The sequence below is a fragment of the Genypterus blacodes genome, unplaced genomic scaffold (genome assembly GCF_046128005.1).
Source record: "Genypterus blacodes isolate CSIRO-AG114 ecotype Tasmania unplaced genomic scaffold, CSIRO-AGI_Gbla_v1 ptg000147l_1, whole genome shotgun sequence".
Lineage (NCBI taxonomy): Eukaryota > Metazoa > Chordata > Actinopteri > Ophidiiformes > Ophidiidae > Genypterus > Genypterus blacodes.
Window position 1 is genome coordinate 70827 of NW_027466949.1, and position 27370 is coordinate 98196.

At 44.3% G+C, this 27370-nt stretch overlaps 1 protein-coding gene and 2 long non-coding RNA genes across 5 annotated transcripts in view; 2 read left to right on the plus strand and 1 right to left on the minus strand.

Moving 5' to 3' along the window:
* The window catches only part of rcan3 (regulator of calcineurin 3), a 29052-nt gene extending 10469 nt beyond the window's left edge, over positions 1 to 18583 (plus strand). Inside the window, exons 3-6 of one of the 2 annotated variants that reach the window (XM_076165519.1) lie at positions 1456 to 1554; positions 13615 to 13788; positions 14783 to 14954; positions 16414 to 18583. In XM_076165519.1, the coding sequence (XP_076021634.1) occupies positions 1456 to 1554; positions 13615 to 13788; positions 14783 to 14954; positions 16414 to 16568 (600 nt within the window). In that variant the 3' untranslated portion in view covers positions 16569 to 18583. The remainder of the gene's footprint in view (positions 1 to 1455; positions 1555 to 13614; positions 13789 to 14782; positions 14955 to 16413) is intronic. The other variant, XM_076165520.1, reaches the window with a different exon arrangement.
* A 4216-nt stretch (positions 18584 to 22799) lies between these two features.
* On the plus strand, positions 22800 to 24130 carry LOC143012484 (uncharacterized). The gene is made up of 3 exons (XR_012965055.1): positions 22800 to 23062; positions 23480 to 23595; positions 23853 to 24130. It is a non-coding gene; the product is annotated as an uncharacterized LOC143012484 (long non-coding RNA).
* Positions 24131 to 24192: 62 nt separating this feature from the next.
* On the minus strand, positions 24193 to 27152 carry LOC143012410 (uncharacterized). Of its 2 annotated transcripts, XR_012965050.1 has the most exons (4): positions 27004 to 27152; positions 26359 to 26461; positions 24812 to 24956; positions 24193 to 24557 (listed from the first exon to the last, which is right to left on the minus strand). It is a non-coding gene; the product is annotated as an uncharacterized LOC143012410 (long non-coding RNA). The 2 variants fall into 2 exon arrangements; XR_012965049.1 differs by lacking the exon at positions 24193 to 24557 and having other exon boundaries at positions 24693 to 24956.
* Between the last annotated feature and the right edge of the window lie 218 nt (positions 27153 to 27370).

The following is a 27370-nucleotide window of genomic DNA, read 5'->3' on the forward strand; positions in this document are numbered from 1 at the left end:
TTAAAAGGAAAGAAGCCGTGGCAGCAGTCGCACAGTCAGCGATTGTCAGCTGCTTTACTTGTGAGTGATAAATAGATACAGTACACTTAGTCTCCAATCAACAAGTCAAATTAAAAAGGCGAGTACAGCTCATTCAAAGTCTTTACGTACTAAGTCTTTCCAGAATCTGATTAAAACCCACGTAGTTGTACTGGGAAATGCCTCTTGGTAACTCTGATGACTCTAATGACTCTAATGTCCCTTACATCCCCAGTTGGCTCCCCCAATCCTCTATATTTATTCTATGATGATATATAATAACATGTAGGAATGCAGCACCTTTAGTAAGGAATCTACTGTAGCACGCCTGTGCGACCACGTTCCTAAACAAAGAGTGTGTCATCTCTTTCACACGCCGCTGACAAGCACCGTTATGCAATTGCGTGGTTGTTTGTGACGCATCATATTTTGGAGTACACACTGGTGTGCATATCACTGTCAGTAAGTCAGAGGTTCCATTGAGGTCAGAATCTACACAAAGTAATACTTTAACACTGTGCAGTAAAGTATCTCCTCCATCTCTCAGCGCCCAGACTCTTGTACATTGATCACAGCGGCATTGTCAGTATCTCTGGCGATAATAATCCAATTCAACATGATTGCCCCTCAATAAAGAGTGTATTCATCTTTATGTAATATTTGAAGCTGTTGTCTCATTATGTCCAACTGTTGTAGTATAATAAACCCAAATGCATCATCGAGCCCTCTGCTGGAGTGGAAGGTGACAGGAAGGTTGTGTAACATACATTATGACAGCTTTAATTCATATCGTTTCCAAAAGGAGATTATGGGAGGAAGTTTGTCAAAGAAACATCAAACGCAAAATAATGACGAAGAAGGGGGAAAAATGCGGAATGAACCGGATTGTGAATTCTGCAGTGCTCCAGCATGCTCGGCTGGTCAAACGCCTGTAGTGGCGTAAAGAACGACGAGCGTGAGGTTGGCAATGACGTCAATGTGAATGGAAGGGGAGGGCAGGAGGGGGGAGGAGGGAGAGAGAGCAGGCGAGGCAGAGAGAGAGAGAGGGGCAGAGAGAGAGAGAGGCAGTGAGAGAGAGAGAGAGAGAGAGGGAGAGAGAGAGAGAGAGAGAGAGAGGCATTGAGAGAGAGAGAGAGAGAGAGAGAGAGAGAGAGAGAGAGAGAGAGCGAGAGAGCGAGAGAGAGCGCGAGCTGCTGCAGCATCATTCAGTCCCTGCCGCGCGCTGGTGCAGTGAAGAGTCCAGCACAAACTCATTCAGTTTCCAGAACCAAGAACCCAGAAACAACCCGTCGGACTTCACGCTACATTCCCGGGGAACCAAAAGAAACTGTTCAGACTCTCGAGAGGAAGAGAAACACTTTTATTTCTCTCGTTACTTTTCCTTTTTCCTTTTTTATTATATTTATTTTTTTACACCGTTTCATTTTTTTCTCCCAGCCACGTAAGGGAATGCCATCGATAAATATGAAACTGGAGATGGTGACCATCATCGCCTGCGAAGTAGACATCGAAGTGTTCACCTCAGACAAGATGCAGGTACGAGCCTCACCGCGGGGACGCACGTTGCACAGCCGCCGCTTTGCTTTTGGTTGCCGGTTCTCTGCCGTATGGCGTGTGTGTGTTTGTGTCTGTGTGTGTGTGTGTTTGTGTGTGTGGCTCTGCCCGGGTCAGAGCGCATGTCCCTCTGCTGGGAGCGCATGCATGTCTCGGTGACGTTGAATGCAGCCTCTCTCTCTCTCTCTCTCTCTCTCTCTCTCTCTCAGACGAGGATTTTTATCAATGGGAGCCGCAGCTTTGCCAACACGCACGGACCCCCGCCCCCCTACCCCAATCCCCCCCCTCCCCTCCCCTTTCCCACAGCGGTTGACGCGAGATGAATTGCAGAAATAGGTGAGGATGAGGAGGGAGGTGGGGTACAGGAAGGAAAAGGCAGCCCTCCTTTGCAGCACTTGATCCCCCCCCTCACACACCCACCTCCCCCCAATTGCTGTGTTTTAAGTTGCGCAATTTATCCCTGAGATTTGTGTGTGTGTGTGTGTGTGAGCGCCTGCAAGTTGAATGGAAGGGTTCTGGGGCGGATGTAATTGTCCATGCAGGGCACATGCAAGGAAAGAAGAAGTGAGGCAGTTTTTAGACGCAGTGGCGGGCAGACCACTCTTCTTCTCTTCTCTTCTTCCTCGCCCCCCCCCCCCCCCCCCCCCCCCTTTTTTTTTAGTATCTCATCCCATCAGCATTGCAGGTGTAACAGCTATAGGATAAGAGATGCCCCTCCGTCATAAAGAGCTCCTACACAATCCTTACATCGGTGTTGTCATAATGCACCTAACTGTCACGGTGTAAGCATGCGTAAGAGAATACAGAGGCACAGTGGTGTCGTAGGGATTTTGCAGTGAGGATGGAACACAGGTAAGTCGCTCTGCTTCCTCCAGTGAAGCATTAAACAGCATCTGACTGGAACTGAAGCACATTAAGGTCACTACAAACTGACCATTGTGCAACTTAAATAGTCTCTAGAAGAACATTGATTTGTCGTCAGGGATTGTAAAGGTAATTGATAGGCTGTCACAGAGCAAGGAAAGCTCTTAAATACATTCAAAGTGAGCCTCCGGACCCCCACCTTTGGCACGGCAGTGTGCCAGCGGGGCTTAACAGGACCACACAGATGGCGTGTGCCAAATCTTGGCTCGCCCGCTCCGCCGAATGCTTTGGAAATTCCGTGTCAGAATATATTTCCCTCACCTGCTGGCCCGCCCCGTCTGCCTGTCTGATTTGACTCATCGTCAAAAAAGAGATGGAAAAGGATGGAGGAAGTGAGCGAGAGAGAGAGAGAGAGAGAGGGAGAGAGAGAGGGAGAGACAGAGAGAGACAGAGAGAGACAGAGAGAATTAAACCTGAGTTACGGCGCGGCTCAGCAGTCTGACACCGTTCAGACTGCCTGTGACCGTGACCATAGCAGTCAATCTAATGCTAACCGGTGTGTGTGTGTAGGCAGACGCACACACAAACACACACTCCGCGCCAGTGTAGGTGGGGGGCACAGATATGTTTTTCTTTCTCTGTGTCACACTCTCCTCCACACTGATGCACTCTGAAGGCCAAATTCAGCTGTTTCTTGTAACCAACAGCAGCGAAAGCAACTCATCACCCCACCGTTCCCTCCACGCAGCAATATTCCCTCTCCTCTTTGCTCATAATTAATAACCTTGTGCATCAGATATGCGCGCATGTATGAAACCCACCAGCCCTGTATCTCGTCCACTCATTTCCCTGTTTGAGATTTTGCATGTAAGGACGAGTTAGCTCTTGGTTTGGCGTTGCTGGAACCAAATGAGAGTGAACATGCATGACATGTTATGCACTGACCCACCCTGGAGTCTGTATTCCCTTAAGCCAGGCAGCTGCTCTGCTGTGTTTACATCCAACTCTCATTACGCCGTCTAACCACTGCACCCAGCCAAGGTGAAATACACCAATCTGTCACCCCGAGGTGCTCTTGTAATTATAGGATGGTGGTTATCATCTTTAAGACTGTCTAGGGACAGTCGGTGGAAAGAAAGCAGTCACGGTGTTGTAACGTTGACACCAAGCATCTGTTATCGATCGCATATCGAGCGTATTGTCAAGCGAGAAACGTGAAATACCGGACTCAGGCATTATTGGGTTGATGTTGATGCAGGTTCAGACCCTGGTTAACACGGCGAGGGGTCAGTCGGGCTTCACTGAAAAGGTTTCTGTCACGCAGTGCTCATCAGCCACCTCTCCCCAGATTCAGCCAAAGAGCAGACAGAGGGCTGACTTTTGAATGGCACAAAGAACAGGCGAGCTTATCCTGGTTTCTGGCACACAGAGACGGATGGAGAGCAACAGGGGGGAGACGGGGCAGATTAAAGCCCCGGCACGTGGGGGGAGCGAGCGCCGGGCTGAGCTCACCCTCCTCGCCATCCTGCTCGTGTTTTCATTATCATTCGCCGCCATTCGAGCCCATCTTAGGGCCGCTGCTTTCTGCCCGTGGACGACAATAATCACGGTCCTGGCTCGCTGCAAATCAGGCTGAACTAACATGTTACGTGGATTGCTGCTATTTATAGACATGGAAAGATTAGGCAGTCGCAGGGGCGGACGACTTGGCAACACCGAGTAAATAAATGAACGGTGGATTTTTAATTAGAGGAGAGATGCTCTGTGAATAGCAGAGGTGTTTTTTTTGGGGGGAGCCATTGTTTTGACATGGCTGAAATGGCTGGAAGCAGGACAGCCAACGCCTTGGCTCCGTCCCCGCTGGTTACATCATTAATGGAGCCAAGCGGCGTGGTTACGGACAGGACAGGTTGTTAAAATAACGCCAGGGCCCGGGTCGAGCCGGGCGCGGGCTTTCAACGCTTAAGTGGAAATTAATCTCACGCGTTGATAAATCCATCACGGGCGACATCATATTTCCCAAGCCATCGTCATGCCGGCTTATGAATTGTACATCTTGTTCGTTTATCTGCTCTGAGGTTTGTGACGCTCTGTCGCTGTTTGTGAGCTCTGACGAGGCCCGAGCGGCGGGTGCTGGATGGTGGATTTGATGTCGTTGTCTCTACCTGGACAATCTAGCGGCATCAGCAGATGATGGAGCACAGGACACACGGTGAAGGTCACAGCATGTTGGCAGGCACAGAGTGTGACGCAAGCAGGCACTGTACTCTGCATGCCTGATGATGACAATATATGGAGATAGAAAGAGAAGCGTAGATGCCTTTATATATCTGTTTTGTTGCTTATTTTAGGGGGGCTGTTTACATCTTTACTGAATCTATAACCCCTCTTTCCTGTTAGATGAATCCCTCTGTTGCATCAACTTTATCATTAAATGAAGCCGATTCAATTAGATTCAGCGTTGTGCAGGTCGAGGCTGTAGGCGGAGTCTGCATTAGGACATTATTATGCCCCTGTTTACCCTGGACTCTGTCGAGGGAGAAAGCACCACAGAAAATGCATCGTGCAAAGTTCTCTACTTCAGCATTCTCCCCCACACTTCACCGGCTGTAGTAACACTGACACAGTCACACACTCAAACCACAACAGTGAGTCAGCGAACTCACAGGCCCCGACACACAAACGCCTCCGTCAGCAAACACGCAACTTCTCACAGCTGAAAGTTTCCATTGGCCTGGATCGCTATGCTATGCGTCCTTCTGCCTGTCTTGCCTGTCTGTCCCTCAGCCCCGTCTGTCTGTCTGTCTGTCGGTCTGTCACTGATGTCACAGTTTTTAATCTCAAGCTTGCTGCCACGAAAATCATGCTGATTTTGAGGAAGGAAGATTAATTTTATGAGTAATCTGCCATATGTGCTTCTGTAATGTCCCTTTTCATTCTTTCTTAACACTAACAACATTTTCCCCTCAAAGCTCTGACTAAGGAAGGTACAAACTACATTTTTACAGTTCTCATATCTCAATACTTTTATTGTTTATAGTACAAGTAGATGATGGAGTTTGTTTACATATTAGACATCAGACCCAAACCTTTTTATATCCCAGTAAAATTAAGGATTCATCTCTTGTGTTCAGTTTACAAACTGGGGTTAATCTTTTACTGTCTCTCTCTCTCCGGATTGTTGTGTTCGGAGAAAGTACACCGTCCGATCCCTGTGCTCGGCCTGCGTTCATCAATCATAAATCAGGTCTAAATTTTAAAACGCTCCGGCGAGTTTGTTAGGCTGGAGGAAGGAGGTAGAGGAGCAGAGGCAGGACAAGAGAAGGATGGAGATAGACGGTGACAGTATCACGTATCTGTGCTGCTAAGAAACCAGATCTCCATCTTGGCAGGGTTGAGTGATCCTGGGCCAGAGCAGTGGGCTCAGGTGTGCCTGCTCCCCCTGTCTGGGCACAAGGCAGGTGGGGACGGGCCGCTCGCACTGGCCTGAAACCCTAGAGAGGAGCCGGGGCTCAGGTGTCAGGTAAAGGTTAGCGCCGCGTCCGTTAGGGTGACGTAGAACAAAGGACGGTCTCCTGGGCGGGGTGTCTGGTTACGATGTGGCCATGACAACACGAATAAGTGATAAGATTAGAAGCAAAGGAAAAGGCCTTGCAATGGAATGTAGAGGCCCGCAATTTCCTCACCGCAGAAGAAGCTGCAGATACGGTGTCATACAGCGGTTGGCCATTGTTGTCGAAACTAATGGATGAAGGTGAAGTCCTAACACAATTTCCAATGGAATTTCCTAAGTTGTTTAGGAATCGCAAGGCAGTTAACCAAATCTCGCACCAGAGGCCATTAAATAGGAAGAATGCAGCTTCCGGAAATAGAGTGCAGTATACAGTAAGCTAACGGTAGATTTATAATTGATGCATTCTATTTCTGAGTGTATAGTCTTAGAAAAAAAAATTTAAGTACCACATTTAGTTTCTTAAGTACCACTGGCAAGCCTCGTCTTCACTCAAAACTAACAAAATCTGTCTTTTACATTTTTATTATCACTGTTGCATAAGTTATAGCAAGACACTTACAAATGCTCGATCCATATCTGTCTGAATGCACTGACCCATTTATCCTGTAAGTGATACTTTGCAAGATGGCACACATTACACTTCGCCGCTCTGCTGCAACGTATTGTTGGATTTGGTTCAGGTTGAGGCATTTTTCCCCTCAAGATTTGACTCCATAAATAGGCCAATCTGGTCATACTCTCTTCCCTTGACACTTTAAGATCACAACATCCTACACGTCTACTCCGTCTGTCCCAATATGATCGTCTGGCCAAAGCTCAGATATCACTCCTTCACTCCTTCACTCCTGTAGTGTTTTGGTCAGCTAGAGGTCGGATTCTGCATAACCACCAAGGTGACACAGTGTGGAGAGATAGAGAACAGCTGAAGGTGAGAATTGTAAGAACAGCAGGATGAGAGCGAGCGAGGTAGAGAGAGGGAGAGAGAGAGAGAGAGTGCTCATGTGTCCACATGCTGTGGTGTCAGGTAAGTCCTGCGGGCGATGCATCACCTTATGTAACGGTCGGGCCTCTCTTTGGATTACCATCGCCTCTGCCGTGTGTGTGTGTGTATGTATTCGCGTGCGAGATGGTTAAATTTTTTAAGATGCGACGTGGGAACGGCCTGTGTTTGTGTTTTCACTCACATGAGCCGTAAAGTGCTGCTGACGAGACAGAACAAAAAAAAGCGCCTCGTCTCAATAAAAACCATAACGACCAGATTGGTGGTAATAGGATTAATGCGTCCCTGCATGCTGTAAACTGATTTCAATCTCCCTGCCGTGGACAGACTGTCCCCAAGGGAGTGGCAGTCTAGCGCTGCAGCGTCGGCCCCCGTCGATACCGCCTCCTTGCTCCGGGTATTGATTCCACCGTAATAACACTTGCCCCAGTAGCATCCCTCTCCAGTGTTCATGCAGCCCCAGCAATGCAGACAATATCAATCCACCAACTGTTTTCGTTGTTTTAATACTTTGATAAGAGTGACGTCCTGAGGTTTGAGCCACACACTATGATCCTTTAATTAAGTAAAAATACGGAAACCACACTGGACAAGAAGTCGACAATTAATAGTGGTGGAACATTTACTTCATGATTAAGTTAAGTGTGATCAGTGGTGCCTGTCAAGAGATGAGACAATGATGAGAAATGAAATTACCCCAAAACTCCCCAATCATTAAGTTATAACATAATAAGTAGAGACAAGGCTGTCCGAGTGAAAACCTCTTGTGTCCGATTTCGGGGATTTTCCTGCAGGTCAGGCCAGTCTGAGATGGATGGGGATAACTGTTAACATCAGATGAAGGCAGAGGCATGATCTTAGAAGTGTTTACAGTCAAAATGAGCTTTGTTACATGGAAACGGTGAACGTGTTGGAACAATATAACACTCATTCTTCCTTCCCATTGCAATCTGTCTTCTGGTTTGACCTCATTCGTTCCACTTTGGTCCTTTAGGGAGGATGGTAATAAAAATGATGGTCCACACACTTAAGAAATGAATTTTCTTAATTATTCCTACAGGATCTATTTCTAGTGTTTTGGCTGTCCCTGACTCACCCCGAGGCCATGTGGCCTATTTTGTTTGGTTTTCACCCAAATCCCATTCAATCACAGGCTGTGGATTAGACTGAGCTGAAGTCAAACACGTGTCAGAAAAAGCTGAGTGATTCACCAAAGGAAAAGGAAATCTGAATAGTTCTTTCTTCATTCCTAATTAGGCTTTTGGTTTGGATCAATATGCTACATTTTGAGATAAAGCTTGTGGATTCTGGTATAAATTGAAATACTATGAATTGAGGAGTACTCAAAAGAATACTATGACTTTATATCCGGGGATAAATATAGGAAACTCATGCTTGTGGATAATAGATGCTTCTATGACTGATAGAGTCGGTCATAGGTCTCTGCATGCTGTTGTGTCTCTCTCCCTATTTAGCGAGGAAAATCCCCTCCCCATATTGCACAGACTTTTATTTTGGAATAACTTTGACGTACAGGTGCCTATCTGTGATTTTTTTTTTTGATGTGTTTGTCAGGCACATGGCAGATTATATGTGAGATATGTGTGTGTGAGGCAATATGTGTTTGGCTGTTTCGTTTAACTCTTAACTGCACAACAAGATGACACATGGGCAAACAACAGGAAATGTGCTGTCGAAGGTGTTGAATCTAAATACAACTTACTGAGAATCCAACCGTCAATTTATGTGGATTAAGGCTTGAAAATCCCCAATATGACACACGTACCACCTATGACACGTCACCATGACAACAATCTGTGAAACACACTTCATCTGTGTACCTAAAGAGAAAAACACAACCCTTAAAGGCGACCAAAACTATACTTGATCAAATTAGGAAGAGTTTTAACTGTGTAAAGTAAACAAATAGGCAGCATGGACACTTCAAGTAGATCCTGAAAGAAACTGGATTTTGATTGATTTGCTGGATTTTATATGGATCCTGTTTTAGTAGGGATTTAAAAGTAAATATATATGTAATTGAGTTTCATTATTTATTGTTGTTTCATTTTATATACCCCCTAACATACTATATGCTGATACCTAAAGTATACTTGACTACATAGTATATCTGTCACCGAGATGTTTGTGTGTGTGTGTGTGTGTGTGTGTGTGTGTTTGTGTTTAGTGTGTTTTAAGATACAAGGATGCAAGGTGACAGTTTACAGTGTGATAGTTAAACCCAGACAGAATCATGGAGTCCTGTATTTATACACTGTTTCCCGTCGCCGCCTGTCTGTTTCTCTGCTTCCCCGTCAATCACCGCACTTTATTGTTCCGCCACTGGACCTCGACCCAGACGGAAACCTTATCGACATCGCCCGCTCAACCCACTCCTCATCCCCCCAAAAAGCTGGCTGCCCTTTCTGTCGGCGTGATTGCGCGCCTTGACCACGAGCTGGCTCCGTGCTCTCACTCCTGTATTGCCGAATGTGAGTCATGCCGGCGGCGATGTCCTGTCGCCGCTGTGATGACAGCCTTTCCATTACCATCAGGAAAATAACTGCCTCATTACCCAAGAGGCAATCTGCTGAACGACAGCCACCACTACAGTCGCTGCGCCTCACCAAATTGGATTTTACCGTCTCTTTATCCGACCTCTGTGTTAGTTATTTCTCTTCTTCTACATCTTCGGGGGCCACGTGGGATTTGCCACCCGGTCGCCCAGTGGGAATGTTGACCTTCCTGAAGTGCATCTGCATAGCGTGCACAGCATTTTCTCTGCGTTTCTTTTTAAAGCTAAATATACTAAATGGGGCCAAGCGAAAGACGGCCTAGGAAACAGGACCCAGTTTTTACATAAAGGTGACACGGCGGAACGCACGGTCAGCAATAATGACAGCACTTGTTGTTGTTTCAATCAAGCTAAGTTGCGGCTATTTGAGAACTCCGAGGCCTCCGTCTTCACGCGACCTCTACACAATCCCATCGCTCCTCTCAGTCCTTTTAAACACATTCCAATTGGTTTCTCCTGTTACGTAAACCAACACGGCGACTTTTTTTTCGTCGGCCTTTAAGCGATTGTGTAACGAGCTGACACTAACGAGGCGACACGAGGGCCATTTGTGCGGCGATGTGGGATTAAGTTCTGATGATATTTGTACCGATGCGAATCAAAAACAAGAACATGCTGACGGGGAAACGATCGCTCTTCAAGTGTGCTTCTAGGTACTGACTGACTGTACTACCTGTCACATTACTGAGACAGGTAGAGACATTACTGACACTACTTTGTGTGTGTGTGTATGTGTGTGTATGTGTGTGTGTGTGTGTGTGTGTGTGTGTGTGTTTGCGTGTGTGCACTCTACATGCGTGCATACCCACAGTAATACTGGACAACTAATTGCGGAAAAACAGCGTAAGGAATCCTGCATGCAAAGACCACGTCACCTGTGTGCTCACTCACATCCTAAGTTTCTCTCTCACACACACACGGACACACACACGCATACTAGAGGACAAAGGGAGTGGCTCACAGCTGGGGAACATTGCGATGGCAGATGAGCAGGCCACTTTTCGACGTGTGTAACTCTACACCTCTTCCTCCTCTTATTCCCTCAGGATGTCCGCTTATAGAGGACCCCATAAATTATCGATCGGCACACTCGCTCCTTACACACCAAAATGCCTTGTTCGTGTGTGTGTGTGTGTACGCGGATTACAAACTACAAACTACTTCGCCATTATTCCGTGCGACCGTGGCATTTTCCTGCTTGGCTACGGCGTTATTTGGGGTAAAAGGAATAAACACTGTCTCTGTGTGTGTGTGTGTGTGTGTGTGTGTTGTTTCAAAGGCAACCTTATCAGCTATCAGATTTGGACTTTGATGACATGCGAGTCGTAACGGTTGGCGAAGGCTCATGGAAAATTCCGGGTTTGAATAGGGGCTTAAGTGGGCTGTGCAGATCGGCCCAACACGGCCTTTGTTGTCATCCTCAAACCTAATTACCATTAAACCCTAATCAGCAAAGTCTGCAAACAAAAACAATAGGAGGAAGCCCGGTTACTGTGAAACACTCTGACATTAAAGTAGCAGCTCAATTATAACGCCGTCTGCTACGCTTTTAGATTCTGCTCTGTATTTACATCTAAGATTAGAGATTGCTGACCTCAGTGCCACCGTCCTTTATCTACACCAGCACACACACACACACACACACACACACACCCCCCCACACACACACACACACACCTGCACTGGCTGTGTGACTCCTCCTGTTTATTATTAAACAACAAAAAAAAAAAAGCAAGTAACGCCTTCATTTTGCAGCCGTGTGTGGCCACGGTGGGAAAACACTGTTTAGAAGCTTCATAAACGTATAATAAAGTGTCATTACGGGGCTTTCAGCATTCTATGGCGCCATTTAAGTACGAATGTAACCTGTAATTACAGAGCAAAGATGTAATGACACCCCTCTGAGATTCCAAACTTGACTTGAGATTCTACTTGGAATTTATGTGATGGGTTTGGGAGTTGAATGACATTTTAACACGCATACCTAAAGAGTTAATTGATGTTAGGTATAACTGCGTTAAGACAGATGCGTTCTTAGTTCTTGGCCCAGGTTAGTTCTTGGTGTAAACAGTGTATATGCTATTTAAATTATCACTACAAAACAAGCAACATTTCCAATAAATGAAACGTTGACAGGTTAAGATCAAGATAGAAACATAGAGAAGAGAGAAATACAGGAAGAAGGGAAGCGACCTCTTGTGTTTTGAAGCATTGAAACACTACATGTTCACAAGATGCAGTAAATACAGAAACATTTACTTTTATTCAGCTTTTTGAACGACTCTATTATTGACTCCAGTGCATATTGGGCTTAGAGATTTGATTTTAAGCGAGCACGCTAACAGCTGCTCCTCGGGCTCTTTGTTTTCTAATTGGTAAACTAGGTATTAAGGAGTAAAGATATTCACGCATTCCCGTCTGACCTCATTTCCTCTTCGCCTTCCTCTAAAATCGCACTGGAAAGCCGGCTAAAAATGGTAATCGCAGAGCCCGGAGGTGAATTCCTCCTCTGAAATGTGGCCTGGCTTTTTACGGCGTGGTGTTTAGGAAAGGGTGGCGGCCGTATAGGAGGGCGCCAGGGAGAGGATGATGGGTAAAAAGTGTGATACGCCACACACTTGCTGAGTCATTAACATCTCGGCGAGTGTCAGGCGTCTCCACGGAGACGCAGAGTGGATTTTTCAGACACCATCAAACTAATAAGACCACGTACTTCAAGAGAAAATGTATAATACAGTTAATTATTATTCAACCAAGGATGTAGTGTTTTTAATCTGTGTGAATCAGGATTTTCTCTTAAATGTACTTTCTAAAACTGCATAATTTATCATTTAAATATCTTTAATGGTTACCAGACTGGATTAGAGTTGACAAGTTTAAAGCATTATTACAATTATTACCTTTTTATCCTCCGTTTTCATTCATGTGTGTTCTCTTATGCATCATTCCTCCATAATACCTTCGTAGTAACTATGGTGATCATTTACAGCTCTGGACTTACACGTAGAGAAGGACATCATCCGTCAAGTTGATAATTTTTATGATAAATCTGCAAGTTGCACCACATCTGGCCCTCAGATCATCACGCGCCCTTCACTCTGAACGGCGGTATAAACACATCCAAACATGAAAATTGGGCTAAACAAAACATCTCTGCGGCTACACAAACAAGACCTGACTATTTATACGCTGCAGTTTTTAAGGGGAATCATTAAAGAATGCGGGAGCAGGGCGCCAGCAGAACGAGCCCGGCAATTACTTCAATGTGCTGACTTTAACAGACCCGCCGAGTTTCACCCGTCACCGAGCTGTCGCACGGCCAGCGTGTCACCTGTTTTATTCCAGGTAACCTGTTCCGTCCTGGTGATAGGTGCTGTGTCAGCTGATCGGGGTGTCCGTGATTGCTGTGGGAATAATTCAGCCGTCTGTCTCCCACTGCCTGGAAGAGACTCGCCAAACCGTACAGTCGGACTAACAAAACTACACTGTCGCACAATAAGATAAGCAGGGACAGGTTCCGCAGGTTTGCTTGCAATCTGATATCGATGACATCGCTTTCAAAGATTAGTGTGAATATTTGCATAGTAAAAGCCGTCAGAGAGATTCATTCTGTCCAAAAAGGTTCCCTCTCACAAGAACAACACCTCCCGTCTGCCAGCCATCTTGCGTCTCGGAGAGCAGACAGTTGTGCAGGGGGAGATGCGTGGCTAGGAGACGGGAGAGTGATGCTGCTGTATGTTTTGTCCTCACCGTGCCGGCTGCCGCTGTGCAGCAACCGTCTCTCTCCTGGCGGCCCTTAACTTTTCCTTCTGCCCTCCTACTGAGCTGCTTGATTAAGCTCACAGCTGAGAATGCCAGTCTGGTGCCCACAGAGAGAAGTGAGAGACAACTGGGAAATGTGGGAATAAGTGAGAGGGGATGAGGGAGGTGTGGAAGGACAAGAGGAGAGACAGACAAACAACACAGAAGAAGTGACTGGGACATGTAGTTTCCCCCGGTTAACTCGGTATCATATGAAAAGTCCTGGTTACTGCAGGGGATGAGAGACTAGAACTGAACTGAGATTCTGTCCCTTTGTGTTCTCTACAGGAGCGCTTTGAGGCTTTGTTCAGGAGCTACGATGAGCAGACGTCCTTCCAGATGTTCAAAAGCTTCCGGAGAGTCCGGATCAACTTCAGCACCCCCGAGGCCGCCGCCCGCGCTCGCATCGAGCTGCACGAGACCGAGTTCAACGGCAAGAAGCTCAAACTCTATTTCGCCCAAGTGAGTGTCGGCTCGAAAACATTTGATCTGGTCTGAGAGGGTTTATAGAAAAATCAAATCAAAAGCAGAGAACATCTGGAATCTGGAACAAAACGACATCGACATAGTTTTCAAATCAAGATGCAGAAAGAAGAAGATATTACTGACAATTTGTTCCATTTTTACAGCTTGATTTTCCATAGGGACACTTTAAGAATTCCATTTTGGATGTGTCACCTTCAAAATAGAAGCAAAAGTACTAAAAGGAAGCATTCACATTTATAGAGACATACAATAACTTACATGAGCAGATGACACATGGACCAAGTGAGGTCATTGCTTATTTAAATGAAAAATAATGTCATATTACATCCTAAATTGATTGTAAAGGTAAACACACACCTATACACACGTTGAATCAAACCTCTCATCCCTCCGTGACCTCCAGTCGGATTCATTTATTCTCACTGCAGTACATGGAGTTGCTTGTGTGCGTTGGCGAGCAAGAGAGACGGGAGAGAGGAATAAAGTAGAACAAACAGTCATAAATAAAATAACTATTTACTGCATATATTTTACATGTCCGCCCATAACCATAGTAACAAGGAGGACGTGCGCCAAATAGGATTAATCGCAAGTTTGCTTTTGCCTCCTTTTGTCACGGATTCTTCTGCCATTACTTTGAGGTCTTACAGGAATGCAACACACACACACACACACACAAACGCAGATGCCAGCGATTATGACAACTGGCAGCTATGGTATCATTCCAATCCCAATAAGCCGCTCATGGGACGGAGACTTTAAAAATCAATATGCTCCTCCTGCTCTTAAACCTTTGGTCTTTCCACATGTGATAAGATGAAGAAAATGTGTTTTTGGCAAGAAATGAGAGAAATATTTTTGGCTGTTTCAGTGCAGGCCAGACTCTCCTCGCCTACTTCACGTATCCCTTTCATCTCCGCTTTGCTGAGTCACAGCAGCCGCCGTCCTCTTGATATCTCCTCTCTGACAGGTCCAGAATGGCGAAGAGGACATCGACAAGTCGTACCTGGCTCCTCCTCAGCCCAGCAAGCAGTTCCTGATCTCGCCGCCGGCCTCGCCCCCCGTGGGCTGGAGCCAGAGCGACGACGCCACGCCCGTCATCAACTACGACCTGCTGTGTGCAGTAGCCAAGCTCGGACCTGGTCAGCACACACACACACACATACTCCACACACACAGGGAAGGCAGTATAACAGCGTGGAATGCGTTTCTATCAGGCGGCTTACAGAGGAAACAATTTCACACTCCTCAGGCAGATTATATGGTTACGTAATGCTTGGCTGTTGCAAAAAATTTGAAATAACAAGAAAGATTACATCATCACTTTATTCTTGACTTTCCATCAGGCTTCTCGGTTATTTTTGTGAAAATGAAACATGTCTAATTTGCAGGATCACTGATGTCGTGTGTGTGTGTGTGTGTGTGTGTGTGGGTATGCAGATCACACATATTAGTGAAAACACACATTTCTTTAACCTAGTTTACAAAAATAAGGATCACAAATTCAAATTCCAAACTCTTCTGTCTCCGCCCCCCTCTAATCTGCTGCCCACACTCCAGATCCATATATATAGAGATACAGATAGATATATATAAACATCCTTTTTTTATGATTCCTTTCTCATCACATTTTCAGCAAGTGCAGAGAATGTGTGGGCAGGACAGCTCAGCACGGTGAGAACTGGAAGGTTTCAAGATTTTGTTCCTCCTGCAGAATCTTTCACTTGGCAACTTCCTGCTCCTGTTTTCATGCTGCCGCAGTCTGGCCCAGCTGACAAGATTGCAGATTGCAGTAACCTTTATGAAATGTCACCTAAGACAAGAAGTGCCATGTCCACGTCTCAGCTTTGGGTGTGTGTGTGTGTGTGTGTGTGTGAGTGTGTGTAGGTAATGTTTTGTTGCTAATAAAGAAGATTTCAGTTCAGTTAAGTCAGAGTAAGAAGGAATCTCTGTCAACAAGGAACGTGTCAACACACACAAACACGCATACACACACTGTCCAGCCCGGAGAGAACCACTTTTGCCACATTGGACTGTTACCATAGAAACAGGAGGGCATCAGGAAATGGCTTTGTCCTTTGCTTCACATCCTGGCATGTGAAATCAGATTAGAGCCGTGCTGCAGCGCGGCGCGTTGACTCCCTCTGTCAACTCCCCGCGGTAACAGCAGGGCTCCTTTCACTGTCCGTCTCTGCTTTGGCACCACAGTGAAAAGCCACAAGGCCCATTTCCTCCCGTCTGATCTGATCTGATCTCCATGGCAACTGTGATATAATCGAGCATGTTTTTCAATCTGAGGCCGTCGAGTTTGACAATCAGACAAATGGCGCGGCTGCTCAAAGCAAAAGCTGTTTTGGTTTCTTTTGAATCCGTGCCCCTCCCCCTGAGTGCCGATCTGATCTCCACCCCCAGAGACAAACGCTACATTTATTCTACGTCCTCCCAACAATAAAGTGAATCGATTTGACTGGTTTGGCCATTCGAGGTTACCTTTCGAGTGGTGGCGTTCCAGGATAAATACCTCGACAGCCCCCGCTCAACCTTTTCACCTAACCTCACCCCTTAACCCCTCCTCTTCTCCACACCTCCCTCTCTCCCCAGGCGAGAAGTACGAGCTCCACGCGGGGACCGAGTCCACCCCCAGCGTGGTGGTGCACGTGTGCGAGAGCGAGACGGAGGAGGACGAGGCGGCGCGGCCCAAGCAGAAGATCGTCCAGACCAGACGTCCGGACGGCGCCCCCAACGTCATCAACTAGAGAGGCCCCCGCGTCCCCCCTCACCCCTCAAACTGGCGCGGCCCCCGAACCGCCCCTTTTTACCCGCAACACACCTGCCCTCTCTCTCTCGTCTCTGCACTCACGGAGATGCGTCGACGCCCCTCATTTCAGTTCAACTACAAGCAAAACAAACCAACAAACATTGCTAGAGACGGTGTTTGTGGGGGAGCGTGGCGATGGAATGAGGCGGCTGGAAGGGGATGGATGAGAATCACACACACACTCATCACATTCTGTGGACAGAGGTGGGGAAACGGCGGGCGCCCTCGCCTCCACCCCACCATCTCCCCTCGTTTCCGGCGAGCGGTGTCAAAAATTACCTGACCCAACAACGCCAGGCACCTGTCACTTATCACACACACACACACACACAGACACACACACACACCCACACACACTCAGCTCTCACTGCTCTGCTCGTCCCGCTCAGTTTGTTCGCTTTGTTAGCCATCGCCTCTCCGTCTCAAAAGTCTGCTGTGCACATTTGACATTTTTGGTTGAGGACCTGAAATACCTAAAAAAAAGACATTTCTTCTTTCTTTTTCTTCTTTTTTCTTTTTTTTTTTTTTCTTTCTTACAATGACTTTTGTTATCAGGTTATTTGTCTCTCTTCTCTTTGTTTCCCTCGCCGTCGTCTGCCGGCTTTCCGCTGCTTCAGCTTGCATCAGGATCGAGTGTGTGATGTTCCCTCTCTTGTCTGCATGTACAATATATAGTATATTCCAAAAAAAAAACGTACACGTACAGAAACACAAATACTAACGAGATATATCGAGAAAACGGAAGCTACTTAACATCACACACAGCACGGAGCGCCATACGTAAACTAACAAAGTCGTGGTGTTCGTTTGAACTTGTTGATTTATGTTTTCTCTTCTTCGCTCGATCTTCGCTTTTGTCTCCTTTTTTTTTTGATTTCCTTCGGAGAGGTGTTGTTTTTTGGCTAAACTACTAGATGTGTATTCTATAATATGTATTTGATACCACAAACTCTTTTTGCATGCTTACTTACTTCTGTAGATGAGAAGCTGAGGTGTTTTATATTGTCCTTTGTGATGACAGGGAAAGTGTGTGAAGCAAGTACATATATACACACACACCCCCCCCAGGATTTAAGGTGACATTTAAGGGTGGGGTTGTGTTTGACAGGTCAGTCTTCGGGTTCGATGGCTACATTTTACATCCGCAGGCGACTCATCCCAGTCATTTCCGTCACACGGGGGTCGGGGATGCTCTTTCTTTCAAATCACACCTTTAACGTCTCGTCCCTGTTTTCTGACGTGTTGGGTTCTAAACTGCTCGTTTTGCACTGACTATCTCTTGATATCTCCAAGCAAATGTGTGGAGGAGAAGGGGGGTGGGGGAGGTGTGTGTGTGTGGGCTCAGTGTGCCGGCCCCCTCCCCGTCGCTGTAAATAGCTCGGATTTGTGGGAATAGTCCTTTTAGATTTTGTAGTTGGCTGAGAAAAGGGAACGTTAGGTAGCTTCACGAGATACCAACCAAAGCATCCGCTCACCTCACATTGCTGTCGCGACATCAGATCATTTTTCTTACTCGGAGACACTGTTGTATATTGTTAAACGAAGCAGAAAATCTTGATATATTTTCCCTACACAACTGCAGTACTTTTTATTGCATTGTTATTTTTATCAATACATATGCTTTTTTCACAGCAACTCAAATACGCCGGCATCCGTAACAGCTTTTTACATTTTAGCGTTTATTCCCCCCTACGACATCGTATCAGATCAGGTGTGTTGGGTGAAAAGAAACGACACGATCAAACGTTCACGAACATTTCCCGTGGTGAATCTACACTTTACTTAGGCAGCATGAAATCTAGCAAAAAAAAAAAGACACCTTTTGCTTTGGAAGAAATATGACAAATCTGTCTGCATGTGAGCACTTTATTGTCGGTGTTTTGTTTGTTTCCTCCACGTTTGAATCTTGCTGGAGATAAAGTAGGAAGCACATTGCATTTCCTTCTCTCTTTCTTTCTGTATTTCTTTCTTTCTTTCTTTCTTGTGTTGTGTTTCTTTTTATCTCAAGCTAAACACCTGGTTCGCCTTTTTCACCAGCATATTGCAGTGAGTCAAACACTTCCTTTATGCTTGTGTGTACCTTGGAGACTTTCAGGCCTTTTCTGGATCGATGGGAGTGCACCAACTTGAAAGGTGCAGACCAGACGCCCGGTAGAGTTACAAAAAGGATGTCTAATATTTGAAAGAGCGGGCAGGATGGCACTGCAGAACAAAATTAATGTCTTTGTTACCATGTTTGTCAGCGAGGGCGCATTCATCTACTCCGAGGAAAAGGGAAACACTGACGGTGGGTGCAGCTTTACTGGCACACGGGTAAAGCTGAAGTATTTAGATCGGCGACGATGCTGTGATGAATTACGACGAAGAGGAAGGACCAGCAAAGGAGGAAGACAAAGATTTTTTTACTCTCTGAGGTCATGGTATTTAAAAACTGGGTGCATTTTGGTCACAGTTGAAATGAAATGTATATTTATGTACATATGCCAAGTGTTTTTGTTGCTGAGGCCAGTCCCAGTGTGCAGTTTGTTACAGCTTATCTTTATGTTGTAATGTAAAACGAAAAAAGTAAAAGAAAACAACAAAAAAAAGTACAAAAATGTGTAACAAGTTCCTGAAGATGCTCGATCAAAACTCAACTGTCCCTGTGTTGTGTTCAACATGGACTCTGTTTGAATGTTTCTTTGATTTTTGGGGGAAAAAGTCTACTAAAAGGTCAATACTACCGTTTGTCACTGTTGTACTGTTTCTGTTGATCTATTTAATATTGTGTCTTGTACTGTAGAAATCCAGAAAACAAAAGTAGCAAAAATAAGCAATAATTTACAGTTCTATGATACCGGTATGTGTATTTCCATGTTCTGAACTTATTTCTCAGAGATGGTCTCTGTCTCTTACAGTATCCGCTTCTATTTGTGTAGTATAATAGTCATTTGTTTAACATAGAGGAATACATAAAGAGTTATTCTTAAAAGCCATGTTTAGTGTGGTTTATTTCGCGAAGGTGTGAGACAAACACACAACCGACGCCAGTAAAGTTGTAGGAACAGATTCAATCTCCGTCGCCCACCTGATATGTATAATTAAGCTATTTGTATTGAGCTTATTGACTCTAATTGGTGTAACGCATAGTGTGAAACACAGAACTGAGACTTTACTCTGCAGCTCTATGGGGGATTTTAATTGCTTTAAGCTCATTGGTTTGCGTGATTCGGGGATGGAAAATGCCAACAAGCTGACTTTACACAGCTCCATCAAGATGAAACAACAAAGACCATTCTGTCAAGCGGCCGGTGAAGGGATTGGATGTAGCAGGTGGAGAACCGTGTGCAGCTGTTTTCTATGAAGTGGATGGAGAGCGACTGAGGCCTCTAAGGAAGAGTGAATATCAGGTGGTGAGAGACACGACTCGTCAGCTCAGGATTATACTCCATTTAAAATGTGTGCATGCTTGAGCCCACAGTTGCCTCACCAGCGCTTCTGCTCACACACTCACTTGCATACTGAATGTGAATCTGGAGGATTAAATATTATATCCACCAGGGGGCCGTGTGGGAGCCAAAACATAATCAGTCATCATAATGACTTTCACTCAACAGTGTCAACAAAGAGGAGACACTGTAAGCATTTTACTTATGTTATGAAAGAGTCGGTGACAGTGGAGACAGCGTATGAAGCCATTAAACTCATCCTGCTGCACTTGATCACCTTCTCTGTGAAACGTCTCACCGTGCTGCCGGTACCGCTTACACAAACGCTGACAATACTGCTCCCCATGACTTGTGAAGGTATTACATCGTGAGAACCTGTAGTGTTAAACGCCAACGCTTTGGACGAGTGCAGAATGCAATGTGATCACCTGTAAGCGTACACTCAGGAATTGATGGTTTTGCTGTAATTCCCCTGAAGGCATAAGGAGCAACTATTTGACTGCAGGATAAACGTAACACTTTGATAAGCTGGTGGTGTGTCAGGGTTGTGTGATTTTTGAGCTTTTAAGCCACTGTGGGCCAAAAACATCAAGTATTACACATATCACCTCATTAATGCACAATTTAAAATTGTTTACACAATGTATTACTTTCAATTTATCCACTCCTTCTCCTAAATTCCTCACCATCTGCTCTCTCTGTGACCTCTATTATTCAGGACATCTGAAAAGTTTTCAGAGTGGCTTCCCAAGGCTCAGTGCGGCCTTACGTTTCACACAGGCCTACAAAATACTTTGCAGAGTTGTTAATCACTGTGATGACATGTATATAACCTTGCTGTGCAACGGCAGAACAAAGCCACTTGCACTTTAGCCCTTATTTTCCTCCGAAGGACCTCACAGCAATCTTTCTTGTCTTGTTGTCTTATTGTCTACATGACAGAAACGTCAAGGTAATGTTTTCAATGAGCAACATTGGACACGACATGACAACAAATGGAGGGGAATGTGACAATGCACACGTGACCTTCAGCTTGACAGCCTATTGTTTCACCGCTGTAGTTTCCTGCTGTTAGCCACGATGAAAAGACTGATGACCTTTTCACGTAATGATGAAAGACTTCCCTTTTCGCAAACTGCACTTGCATTGTTACAAGAACGGGAAAAACAAGCAACAAAGAGCAGAAACTCTGGCGATGACACACTTTTCAACACCACATGTTTTGCAATCATTGGTTTGGAAGATAGTCGTCTGAAAAATGGAAGAGAAAGGAGGAGGAGAAGAGGGAGGAGGGGAGGAGAGGAGCAGCTGAAATGTTTGCTTTCTGTGGACAAGAACGATTGTCTTCTCTTTATTTCAGGACACTGTGTACTCAGGCTGAGCACTGGATTGTTTGACTTTTCTACGGATAATTGGTCTTGATTTTCTTTGTTGGTTATTCAGCCTATTTCTTTATTTAGATCGAGCTTGACTGACACATTGATATTCCAAACATCCATTCTCAGGTCCTTTTAGTTATTTTCTTCTTAAAAACAATAATATAATGGGTCTGTGCAGTGTAATTAGTTACCTGCAATTGAGTTACATGGCAGGACAGAATAGAAATTAAATGGAATGAGGCAGATTAAATATACACTTCTTCGTTTCCACGCTCGACAGAGATCACTACAACTTTCACAAGGATTTGAAGTGGACACATTTCTGCAGCATCAGGGCGACACAGGGACGCAAACCCATGAACGCCTTGCTCTGAGGGATCACTACTGACAATAAAAAGTAATAATCTTCCTTTAAGAACATGAATTTCGAAAGTTTCAGCACTGAAATTGAACCACCCAGTGTTAAATCTCAGGGCTAAAACTACTATATTGCAGTTTCAAGGTTACTTTCAAGAAACCTTATTATTTCAATTTCGCACAAGTTAAATGAATAGATTACAGAACATTTTGCTTGTTCATGGATTTTGTAATGTATTCCATAAAGCAGTTGTCCCACACAGGGTCACAAGGTCTTATAAGGCTTCTGCTCACGTGCTCAGTTAATGGCGTTATGGTTTAACAGTGGATGACTGTGGCGGATTGAGTGACACCTGTGAGATGGGGCATGTTCTGCTCTGGAACACACAAAAAGCCCTCTCTTCCTGCTGAGTGGGAGTGGAATTCCTCCTCACAATGATCCTTACTGTTCCAGTCACCAAACATGGAGGTAAACCTGGGCGATGTGTGCACACCTGAAGGGGAGCAGCTCAGGTTGACGTGGCCCTGGTGGGTCCTAATGGGCCCGGCGGAGATTCCTGTTAGGCTCTCTCTCTCTCTCTCTCTCTCTCTCTCTCTCTCTCTCTCTCTCTCTCTCTCTCTCTCTCTCTGCGTAACTGTATCAGTTGCTCAGGAATCTTAAGTGGATGCATTAGTAGTGGTTTGTAAAATTGACTCCGGGAAATAACCTTAACCTGAGTGTACTCAGCAGATAAAATGGATTTACTTCAACTTTACATTCATGTCTAATGCAATAAAGTGATAAGTACAGGGAAGCTGCCAGCGTCAGGAAGTTAGCCGACCATGGCTCGCATACAGAAAGGCCTGCTGAGTTTTGCATTTGGAGCAAATCAAAAAGTTTTATTGGTGGAAAAAGACCAAAAGTTATCAGTTTTTACGGTGGCCGAGAACCGCCACCGCTGCAAATAAAAGAAGCGCTGCAAAAATAAAAAAGCTGGTGTGCAAAAATAAAAAGCTGGTGCAAAAATAAAAAAGGCGATGCAAATAAAAGAAAGTCTGCAAAAAAGAAACGCTACTGCAAATAAAAGAAAGTCTGCAAAAATAAAAAAGTCGGTGCAAAAATAAAAACGGTGATGCAAATAAAAAAGCCACAACGGAAGAGGGTTACCGGGGACTGTTTTTGCCGATGCACCTGTGTGAGTAGAAGACGACGCCGACGCACCTGTGTGAGGAGAAGAAGACGGCGACGACGACGAGAAGAAACTACGAATAGGAAAACGAACTAGAAAGTAAGTGAACATGATAGTGTTTAATGTCGCTACGTGTACTTTTTAATGTGTTATTTGGTTAGGCCAGGTAACCCCAGGTTTGAAGTTGAACTGGAGAATGCCGGTGTATTGTTAGCTTCGGCTAACACGGGGAGACCACTAACGAGAGTGGAAGCAACTGACGGCTACAGCTTATTACTATCGTTGTTGTTGTTGCTTGTATCATTAATAGTCATGCTAACAATAATCTAAGGCGTGGGTAACAATAGTTATTTGGATGAATGTGAAGTTTAAGCTGTGTGAGGTGGCCAGGGACTTTTGTGAAAATACCATGACCATAATGTCAGATTGAGGTATTGAACTGACGGCTAAAATGTTCATGCAATTTAAATCCAAAGCAACCTAATGATACTTGTTTTTTTTGTTTGTTTTTTGCAGATCATAATGAATTGTCCTTTTTGTGGACACCAGCAGCCTCCGAAACGACTTTGTCGGATTCAGAGGTGATCATCATGAGTCCAAGCTCTGCAGAATTCAGTGCAGCTGATACATTGGTGAGTGCCACATTTGTTGTGTCTTACATTGATTATATTGTAAGTTCTGTCTGAAAATGAAAATGTTTCTAGATTTTACATAGAAGCCATGTTTCTGATGAAACGTGCCAAAATAGCATTTTAAATTACAGTAAATGTTGCAGTGTCCTGGCCTACACATATTTTACAAACTTCAATATTTATGTTCAAATTTGTTCAGCTCTAGTTCTGTCAATCAAATTTGAAGTGCTCACTGATATATTGTTTTTTACTTCCAGATATGGGAACCTGCAGATGGAGAGTCAAGCACTGATTCAGCAGCTCTGGTAATTGTAGCTCCGAAACATAGTCTATCGTTCACACTTAGCCTTGTCTGAAAATATTGTCACACAATCAAGGCTTAAACTACTTAAAAGAATGTGTCACGCTCTGACCTAGAGATCCATGTTTGTGTACATTATATTAAACATTTCATTTTTAGACTGTTGTCAAGACCGCACATTTTTATTGTATTTGATATCAGGAATGTGCTTGCAGCTTCAGCTTGTTTCTTTAAATAAAAAATAAATAAAAAAACTACAGACTGTTCTTTTTTTTTTTTTTTTAGATTTTTTCAGGCATAGACAACTTTATTACAGACATTTGTACGTTGCTTTGGACAAAAGCCTCTGCCAAATGACAGGGGAGAGAAGAAAATGACAGCAGCAATATACAGCAGCAGCAAATACGACACATAAAAAGAAGTTTGTTTTGGTGTTGTCACAACACAAATATGTCCCTAAAATTTTTACAGACCAGCCATGTTTTTCAGGGTGATGTAGTTCTCTACAGCTGATTCCCACTGCAAAGGAGCTCTTACACCACTCTGTCGTTGCAGTTCTCCAAAAAGAGTTTCATGCTCATCCCCAGCAGGAGTTGCTGGCACTGGCATGATGCTGGTGATGTGGTTCAGGGTTTGGGCAGATGCTGGGAAACCACAATTGCTAGGAGCAAGTACAGGAAAGTGTTCACACTGAGCAACACATCAATTAAGTTTCACTTTCATGGTCATTACAATTATCTCCAGAGTTTCTTACAGGACAAGGATGCAGAGACCCAAAGACAAGCAATGATCTTAGGTTAAACTAAGTATCAAATATTAGAGAAAGCATTGCACATGAGGGAAAACTTTATTGTGAATCTTAAATTTTATAATCAAAATGTTACAAAATATTTTCAAGTGCAGTTAAGTACCCACATTTTAGAGCACCACATTATTTCAGTTTTTACGTAATTAATAATAAATAAGGTGACTCCAGGAGGTGAACTTTGTGTTTGCAGGGCTGCCATTGAAGAGATGCCTCTCCCTCAAGTCACTGAACAGATCCATCCAAAATTGGCTCCTAGATAGAAAACACAAATTCATCCAGGTCATCGTTCTTCAAGAGGTTTAGATTAATGTACAAGTCCACTTACTACTGACTCATGCCTTTTGGAGATTTCACTACAATATACCCTTTCCTTTAAAAAGCACAGCAATATACATTAAACTGAGAAATAATATAAATGCATACAGCAAATACAATAATCCAGGGTCAAGTAAAACATAAATGAATTAAAAGTGACAGAAACCTTTGTTTCCGGAACCAGCTTTCAATCCGCTGGTTGGATGTTGAAGTGCCATACATGTGGCTTTAAGCTCCTGCAAACTCGTCTGCATGCTCTGATCTCATGGTACATTGAATGGCGGCCATTATTCCATTTTCAGTGCCGCAATCTGTGCGGAGCCGCTTTGGAAAAACTCCATGCTCAACTACACAGTTGATGTAGTTTTGAGCAATTACTGAAGGGTCGTTGTTCGTCTTTCCACAATTCAGCCACATAATTTTTCTGGAGAAGCCATCAATGCAGCCACTTATGCCAATTCCAAAAGGTTTTAATTTATTATACCCATCAACGTGCCAGGTTTCGTTTGGTCCCATTGAATGATATGCCCTTCGAACAAATCTACGTCTGCAGCGATTCTCTGTTCCACATGGATCCAGCTCTGCCATTAGGTGCATCGTCTTGTCTGACGACAAGAGAGTGTTTCCGTTTCAGAATCTGCAACATCGCTCTATACCCTAAAAGCTGGCCTGATCCCTTTAGCTCCTCGGAAATAGCTGCCTGCACAGTAGCAATTGGAGTGTAGTTGATCCTTCTGGTCAGGCTTGCATGTTTTAGTCTTTTTTGTAGATTGCGAAAACTGACTGATGTGTTGTGTTTGGTTTTCAGTAAGTCCACTATTATTTCATAACTATGGCCCTCTGTGAAATATTTTTGGATAAGTTCATCCACTGGAGTACTAGCTTCAGGACCTGAGGGGTAGGACGGAGGACACTATATTAGAGGCTAAATGATGAACTGCATAATGAACATTTTCAATTTTTACAGAGGTGAATAAATGAGATTGTTAAGATTATCATGTGTGGGTGACATGGTAGTTAGTGATTAGTTATTGAGGAATCAAGCTATTCAATGCACTCGTTAAAGTTAATTAATTGAAAATGTCTTTATATAAAAGTAGCATAGTGCAAAACACTCAAAATTGTTGCATAGGATTTTTTTACAGGGATCAGTAGCCTACTAGACTAAGAAACTTTCTTAATTTTTCATGTCTTCAAATTCATTGTATTCCACATGCCTCTGTTATGGATTTCACCATATGAAGTGGTATATTCATGACTAAAAGACAGTATATTCTCTGAAAAAGCATAGCAATCCATCATGTTTAAGAACCTCATTAACTGTCAGAAAGAAATGTACCTTCATCTTGAAGACTCCTTAGGAACCTGACATTTCTACAGCATGAGCCACAATATACCAGGACGGATGGAAGGTTCACCCCACAGAATGGACAAAACATGACCTGGTAAATGACAAAGCAAAAACAGTCAAGTTTAGGATTCAATCTGACATTATGGTCATGGTTCTTTCTCAAAGGTCCCTGGCCACCCCACACAGCTTAAACTTCACATTCATCCACATAACTTCTGTTACCCACGCCTTAGATTATTGTTAGCATGATTATTAATGATACAAACAACAACAACGACAGTAATAAGCTGTCTTCACTGTAGATAGTCACCACAAAACGAGCTCACTCACAGAGTCACAGTCAGATGTTGGTCCAGAAAGTGTGTCTCCAATGCTGCTGAAGCTGTTTGAATCTGAAGCTACTTAAATAAATGAGTGTGATGGCATCACGCTAACAAAACGATGTCATCCAATAACTCAAACTCCAGCTATGATGTCAAACTGACATCTGGTTAGTGGTCTCCCCGTGTTAGCCGAAGCTAACAATACACCGGCATTCTCCAGTTCACCTTCAAACCTGGGGTTACCTGGCCTAACCAAATAACACATTAAAAAGTACACGTAGCGACATTAAACACTATCATGTTCACTTACTTTCTAGTTCGTTTTCCTACTCGTAGTTTCTTCTCGTCGTCGTCGTCGCCGTCTTCTTCTCCTCACACAGGTGCGTCGGCGTCGTCTTCTACTCACACAGGTGCATCGGCAAAAACAGTCCCCGGTAACCCACTTCCGTTGTGGCTTTTTTATTTGCATCACCGTTTTTATTTTTGCACCGACTTTTTTATTTTTGCAGACTTTCTTTTATTTGCAGTAGCGTTTCTTTTTTGCAGACTTTCTTTTATTTGCATCGCCTTTTTTATTTTTGCACCAGCTTTTTATTTTTGCAGCGCTTCTTTTATTTGCAGCGGTGGCGGTTCTCGGCCACCGTAAGTTTTTACTCCTATCAACTTGAGAATGTGAC